The 8,033-nt window shown below is 46.7% G+C and overlaps 1 protein-coding gene across 1 annotated transcript in view; it reads right to left on the reverse strand.

The window, feature by feature from the left end:
* The window catches only part of CTTNBP2 (cortactin binding protein 2), a 182,556-nt gene extending 179,135 nt beyond the window's left edge, over positions 1 to 3,421 (reverse strand). Inside the window, 1 exon segment of the mRNA XM_030549074.1 lies at positions 3,310 to 3,421. Within this exon segment, the coding sequence (XP_030404934.1) occupies positions 3,310 to 3,372 (63 nt within the window). The 5' untranslated portion in view covers positions 3,373 to 3,421.
* Between the last annotated feature and the right edge of the window lie 4,612 nt (positions 3,422 to 8,033).

An 8,033-nucleotide genomic window follows, 5' to 3' on the forward strand; every position in this document is an offset into this window, starting at 1 on the left:
ATTACATCATCCTACTTCTTTACAAAGACATAATATTTAGCTTTTTATGCATCATGACTAAACTTTACCACATTTGTCCAGTATCAGACCTAGACCACTGCTAAGATTTAGTTTGTTCCCAATATATTTAAAAGATTCCTTCTTATTGTCCTTAACCTTTCTGACCATAGCGGTTTTTTTAGTTGGTAGTGGTGGTACCTTGAGCTTTCCTTATCAGCTGTGGGTCTAAAATATCATACAACCATTTAAGATTCTTTCCTGTGATTCTAGGGAGTTCCTGTTATTCAATCAGTAACAATACAGAGTTACTGGAAGAAAACAAATATTAAGGAGCCATAATGAAGACTGATCTTTGTAGAACTGCACTTAACACTATTGGTGAAATTGTGGATCTGTTGACATGAGCAGCAAAACTCCCACAGACTTCAATCATGTCAATATTCCATTCTATATGTACTTTATGCAGAGCTTTACAAAGAGTTCACACATTTAGCCAAATTGTGGATTACCATTTCCACAGTTGCTAGTCCACCACAACTGAAAGAGCAATATTTTACTGGTAATATTAACAAACAGAGCAGTTAGAAAGATACAGGCTTTGCATGGTGTCCTCTTTAAACATACCGTTAGACCACCACATCTGTCAAGCCAGCTTTCATGGCACTGCAGGTTGCTGCCCCCAAAACATCAGCAAAAAGGCATGATACATTTGATAATACAATCATCATCAGTCAGTATCATGAAGATGCAAGTCATCCCAGGGTATTTTAATTTTTTAAAAACCATTGCCACGTTCTATTCTAAATGACAATGGCTTTATGCTCATGCAACTCCACTGACTTTACCACAGTCATTCTGGTACATAGGTAGGAAAACAGACTCAGATACACTCTTCCCCAGTTTTCCACTGTCATCATTACCATGACAACAACGTGTAGACCCAGGTTTGGGTGTTTTTTTGGCATACCAGCTGCAGCACTTAGATCAGGGGAAAAGAAAAAAACACCTCAGAATGACAAGAATGTTGGCTTCATTCCCAACTACAGCACATTAAAAAATACTCCACTCTTTCAGTCAAATTCCTTGGACAATAAAAAAGTAGGACCATCTTTTCCATACTATTCTGTAAGTTTTCGAAGAACAATCTGCCAGCAGATAAAAATTATTTTTTCAGTGTTGTAGTGAGACATCAGGATAACTATTTAGCATCAAATGCCTACAAAACTGAAGAGTAGTCTAGCAGAACTATTGACAGTATTAGATGCTATTTAAGTATAGTAAAACACTACTGTATAACTACTATCACTCGCTCTAAATCATTCATTACATTGTCTGTGCTTTCAAGATTCCAACCGCCAAACAAAACATTAAACCAAATTTAAAAAACTCCACTGGCAGTCTTGCTGAACTTCAAGCTATTAATTAATCCTGTTTCCTGGCAATAACCTAGAAACACTGATCTCTTCTAAATAAAAAAAAAAAAAGAGAGAACTAATAATTTTACTTATAGTGGCCCTTTTAAAAAGCTACGCACTCCAATATATTTCCACACACACAGCAGTTTTGTTCTACTGGAGAATTATTTTGGATTGAGCTACAAGAAACTGAAGCATATTCATAAATACAAAGTTTATAATATAGTTTGAGGGAAAACAGAGGACAAGGAATTTAAACATTTGAAGGATAATTGGCAAATTAAAAATAAGAGTTTTCACTAAATGGATGCCCAAGGTTAGGCTACTAAAACAGTATTTAGGAATCAAAGTATCTGGCCTGAGTTTTGCTCAGTATTTATTTAGATGGCTAAATATACCAATGCTTGAACAAGTGTTTGCTTATGTTATTTAAATTACTTGACATTTATAAAAACAACAATATTTAAAAATGTTTACTTATCACTATAGCATTTACTTTTTTGCATTTGGCAGCTTAATCCATTAAAATTAATGAAGCCAGTTACACACTTCTTTATCATCATTTTGAGCCTCTTAATGTTGCAGTATTTAAACAAAGTTTAATTGTTTAAAAACAATTTTCACTGGAATATTTAAATACTATTGTAGAAATTTTTGTAGTGTCATACTAGTCTTAGGTTTTACATTTAAACTAAGAGCTATAAACTTGAGTTAAGTTTAAGTTCCCTTTAAAGGACTCAGTACTATGCCAATATCAATTCAGAACAGTTTTATGGATATTAATTTGAAAATACTTAGACTGGTTTGACACGCTACTTAATTATGGACTTTCATCTTGCAAATTATTTTCAAAAGCAGCATTCAAATCCAAGGACGGAGTCCATAAAGTTTTTTCATTTGAAAAACAAATACAGCAAGATATTAAAACCATTCAGGGAATATTTAATAGACAATGTTGTGAGCAGTTTCACAGAAAACCTGCTCTTTTCTAGTGTTGGGTCAATGACCTCACAAGGGATCCAATTAAAAAAAAAGTGAAAGTGTAAAGGCTTTGATATGCTAAGCAATGAATTTTTTCATAGTTAAAATTTAATGTTGTTTACAACTTTTAGGGGTACAAATTAATTGTAAAATTTAGCCATGCAATTCTTATTTGTACTAATAAGAGTTCCAGGTTTAAAATCCCCAGGCAAATGCCCTAGAAATTGAGTCCATAGATTTCAGTTTATTAGAAAACCAAGAGAAACAGCCACAACAGCAAAAATCAGTCCAGCCGTGTTAGACTGATCAGCATAACTGGAGAGAGAGAAGACGCCAAAGCTGCCTGTCATTTGGGGATTTTTAACCCCGCTATCGCGTGTGTCAGCATGACAGGAAAGCTCCGGCTTGGCTCTTTGAGCAGGGACAATTCTTTCCTACTGAAAGCGTCGGAAGCAAGGCAAATGACTCTGCCTTGGCATCAAGCTCTGCGTCGCGCTCTCCCCCACCCACCACGCTGCTTTTGCCTCAGGCAGGCTCTGGGTCCAGCCACAAAGCGCACAAGCCGCAGCCCTCCGAGAGCCCCCTCAAGATGCGAGTCCGCCTGGTCCGAAAACCTCGACCCTGGGACCTGGCCATAGGGAGCAGCAGCCGGCCCGCGCACCCGGCTCCGGGACAGCGCGGCTCCCCAGCCCCGCGCCGCCACAACAGGAGCCCCGCAACCCCCGCCCGGCGCCCCCGAGCAGAGCGCGGACCGCTATAGCCCGGGCGCCCCGCTGGAAGGCGGGTAACCGCCTCGGGGAGCTGCTGCGGCGGCTCCACACCCCCGCTGGTAGCACCGCGGGGCGCCCCTCAGCCGAGCCGCCCCGGCCGGGTCTGAGCCCCCACTGCCGCCCTGTCCCTGCAGCCTGGTTACCGTTCCCGCCGGTTCCTCCTGGCCGCCGGAGCCGGGCTGCCCGCTCGCTCCCTCCGTCGCCATCTTCCCGCTGGAGCGGCTGCAGCTCCGACTCCAAGCGAGCCGCGGAGCCGAGTGGCAGCCTCCGCAGCAGCCAGGCACTTAACCCCCTCCCAGCCGGGCCGCACCCGCCAGCCCGCCCGCCCGCGGCAGCCCTTAACCCCCTGCGCGCCAGGGCCGAGCGAGGGCAGCCAGCAGGGCCGGGGCTCGTCCAGCCGCTGCCGGAAAGCTGGGACAGGGGACCCCGAGTGGACCCACGGCTCTGCCTCGCCCTTCCTCCCCCGCAGAGCGTCCCGGCGTGGTGCGGCGGAAGGCGTGAGGGGTCCGGCCCCCCTGCCCAAGCTGCGTAGGGCCCCTCAGCTGCTGCCTCTGCGGGGAGGGGAGAGTGGGAGGGAGATGGGGGGCTCGGCTTCTATGCAAGGGGGGAACAAACAGGGCAGCAGTGTGCCTTAGTCCAGTCCTCCCACCTCCCCCCGAAGCGGCACTTAATCCCCTGCATGCTGGGACTAAAGCTGTATGTACCCTCAATTGTCAGAGCAAAGCCCCCACCTTTAACTCCTCCATGCCAGAGCTGATGCAGCTGTGCTTAAATTACAGCACCCACGCGCCCTCTTAGGCTGGGCAGCGTCTGTTCTCCGAGCCCAGGCTTTCCACGCATGGCACTAGCTGCACCACAGGGGAGCTCACTCACGATTCTACTTATTGCTTTTCTGCTGCAAAGGGCTTCACTCAGTCAGCTCCGCACTGGAGCTAGATCTGCATTTAACCCACTCTAGAACCACAGCCTCACTTAACTTTTTCCAGGATGGGACCACCTTTAACCCCACCATTGCTGGGGCTGCTCTTGTTCCAGGGCCACACCTAACTAGGGAAAGGGAAAATGGGACCCCTGTGGAGCTAGCCCAAGCCACTCACCCAAGCCCCACCGCCCACTTAAGGCTGACCTGAGCTCTGCCCCCTACTTCAGTCATCACTTATTCTAGCACTTACTGGATAGTTATATGCCTAACCCTTTCCTTGTCATGACAGCATCAGTGCTTAATTCCTTTATTGGGGACACTACAGCACTTAATTACAGTCTAACCACTACAGGGACCACACTGCCATGCTGGGCATTGCTCACTGCATCATAGTCATTGGTACCTAATGTGCTCAGGATTGTTTGAGCTTTTGCTGGACAGAGAACTCGCTCACTTTTGTGACTATCTCCACACTAGAAATTATGCATTCCTTGCTTACAAAGACTGTGCCACTGCACTAAGTGATGGTTATTCTCTGGCAGCTCTGACTGTGCCAGACACATCCCGAGGGGCGGCTCCAGGCCCCAGCACACCAAGCACATGCTTGGGGCGGCAAGCTGCGGGGGTGCTCTGCCAGTGCCATGAGGGCGGCAGGCAGGCTGCCCTTGGTGGCGTGCCTGCAGAGGGTCCGCTGGTCCCACTGCTTTGGAGGACCTCCCGCACGCACGCCACGGAAGGCAGCCTGCCTGCTGTGCTTGGGGCGGCAAAATTCCTAGAGCTGCCTCTGCACATCCCTTCACCTAAGAATGGCTTTGGAGACTTGATGCCCCAAGCAACATAGTGCCCCAAAACCTGGTAAATGGGGGTCAGATGGGAGGTTTGAATTGGTGAATGCTTCTCCCTCTTTATGCCCCATGTTGCTACTTGTCCTCTGTACCCCTAAAGCTGGTCTTGTCTCCTCGTCTAGGGCTATGTAAAAACAAAAAACACCCTCACTGCCATGCTAGTGAGGAAAAACTCCCTTCATCACATGTTCAAGCTAGGGCCTTGATTGCTGTGTTGCTGCGGCTGGTTTATTTTAATCACTGTAGTGAGGCAAAGGAGTTTCTGTAGTTGGGGGAAGTTCACTTTTTTACTGCTGGAATATCGCTGTCCAGCTACAGAGAAATAACATTCTCACTGATGCAGCTGCTCTGCTGAGCTCAAGAGATGGTTGGAAAGGTCACTCTTCTGCTAGGCCTGACAAGAGTTAAACTTGTTTCTTTCCTGTGGTTACAAAACTGGCACACTAGCGTTGGAAAGTTCAATCCCTCACCCTCAGGATACAGTTGCTGTGCAGGAGAGCATTCATTCCCTCCATTACCAAACAAACTGCCCTCATGGAAAGGGGTGTTTGCTTGCTTTCACGGCACAACAACAGGGAAGGGAGTTACTGGTTACACTGAACCACACTGCATCAAGAAGGCTGTCTACCTGGCTACTGACCATTCTCACTCAAGTAACATTTTACTATTTTTAGTTATCTTACCAACTTCTCATAAAATAAAATAAAAATCTATGTGTGGGCTCAGAGCAAACAGAAGAGACTGCAGCCCAAAGAAGAATGTTTACAGAAAGTTAAATGCGTGAAAACAAGCTTATCGTGAAAGTGACCCCTCAGGTATCATGGTCTTTCCAAGGGGTCCACCTCATTGCTAATTTAGATTACTTCTGCTGTCTTCCCCAGGTGAGACTCACCATGCCAACTCAGACTAGTTCTCACAATACCTCCCAGAATATAGTTGACTTCAGAGAACATTGATGGGCGCTGAAGAAGGGGAATGTCCAAGTGGTCTAGGAGATCCAGTCCTACAAGGGAATGAAGATTCTGGAAGTGAACTGCTAGTTAGTTAAGTTGTGTAAAGTAAAGGGTTTTGTGGAATACTGGGCCACCTTTGATAGGGAGAGGGGGCTGTACAGTATGGATGGCCTCCATGTCAGTGGAAGGGGAACCAGTTTTCTTGGGGGCAGATTGGCTGGACTAGTCAGGAGAATATAACAGTAAAAGGGGAATGTGAAAAAGAGAACAAACGAACATTAGTTTAGCACAAAATCAAGATGTCAAGTACAAAATTAATCAAGGAGCCAAGGGACATGAAGAGAAGACATTCTTTAATTTCCTATACACTAATGGTAGGAGCTGGTTTTACTGAAACCTGGTGGGGAGATTTACGTGACTAGAATGCTAAAAATGACTGATTATAACCTATTTAAGAAGAATTAAATGAACAAAAAGAATGGGGAGTTGCACTTTATGTCAAAAGTGGCGTAACCTGTTTCCAAATCACTGACAACTAGGAAGCAAATGATCATGAATGCTTATATATCAATGTTCTAACAATTAAAGCACAAGCTAGGGGGATTGTCTGCCACCAAATTGAACTACAGGATGGCCAGTTTCTTAAGCATCTTTCTAAAATATTCCGGGGGCAAAACTTATCATGGGGGACTTCAAACTGAGTGACATACTTGAAGTTTCATGCTACTAATACGAAAACTTCCTTGGAATTTCTAGGTATTATAGATGACAATTTCCTAACTCGAAGTGATGCATCTAACATGAGGGAATTCTAAATTAGACCTCTTGACAGATAAAAAGGACTTAAGCAACAGGGGCGGCAGGTTTGTATGATTTTTGGTGGTGCCCAGAACGGGTCCCCCACGCAGGGGCCACAGGGACATACTGCCTGCTTCTGGAAGCAGAGCAGAGCGAGTGGGCGGGAAGCTGCCTTAGCCCCATTGTGCTGCTGGTGGTGATGGCAGGGGCCCTTTTAAATTGCCCACAGGCAGCAGGCAGAGCTAGGAGGGACACTCCAGGGGAGGGGCATGGAGGCCACAGGCGAGACTGGGGGCAGGGGCGGCTCTAGCTTTTTTGCTGCCCCAAGCACAGCAGGCAGGCTGCCTTGGCAGAGCACCTGCGGGAGTTCCCCGCCGTTCCTGGTCCCACAGATTCAGTGTATCCGCCACTGAATTGCCGCCAAATCCACGGGACCGGCGGAGCTCCTGCAGCCTGACTGCCGCCCTCACAGAGACCGGGAGGGCACTCCCCCGCAGCTTGCCGCCCCAAGCACGCACTTGGAGCGCTGGTGCTTGGAGCCGCCAATGGCTGGGGGAGAGACCCGCCTCTGAATTTTGGTGGAGCCGGGCCCCTGTGCTCTCATATTGGTGGAGCATGGGCCTCACAGGCCCATACAACTCACCATCCCTGCTAGGATCAGGTGGAAGTGATCATGACTGGATCACGCTTGTTGTGTGCAATCAGAATAAAGTCCCAAAGCTGACCACAGTTCAAGAAGGATGTTGATAAACTGGAGAGGCTTCAGACAAGAGCCACTAGAACAATTCAAGGATTAGAAAACATGCCTTATATAGAGAGTGACTCCAGGAACTCAATCTAGATTTTTAAAGAGAATATTAAGGGGTGATTTGATCAGTCTATAAGAACCTACATATTGAACAGAAATTTGACAATAAAGGCCTTTTCAGACTAAGATCATGTCTAAACTACACAGCTTTCTTGATATAAGGCAGCTTATGTTGACCTAACTATGGAGGTGTACACACTGCAATGCTCCTCCTGCCACTTTATCTTGCCTGCTTTGCTGACATAATAAAACCACTTTGACAAAAAGCATAGAGCTTAGAGCAACGTAGTTAGAGAGATGCAGTGTCAGCGTAAACACTATGTTACTTACACTGACATAAATGGCCTCCAGGAGGTATTCCACAATGCCCAACATGACTATTCAAGTCACCGTTTTGAACTCCACTGTCCTGCAACCAGGTATACAAGTGGACACCCTCTGGACTACACGGGAGGTGGTGGATCTCCTGGGTCTGTGGGGAAAGGAGGCTGTGCAGGCACAGCTGCCCTCCCAGCCGCAGGAACTTGCTCACGGCATGGAG

This window comes from Gopherus evgoodei, chromosome 1, assembly GCF_007399415.2.
Source record: "Gopherus evgoodei ecotype Sinaloan lineage chromosome 1, rGopEvg1_v1.p, whole genome shotgun sequence".
NCBI lineage: Eukaryota > Metazoa > Chordata > Testudines > Testudinidae > Gopherus > Gopherus evgoodei.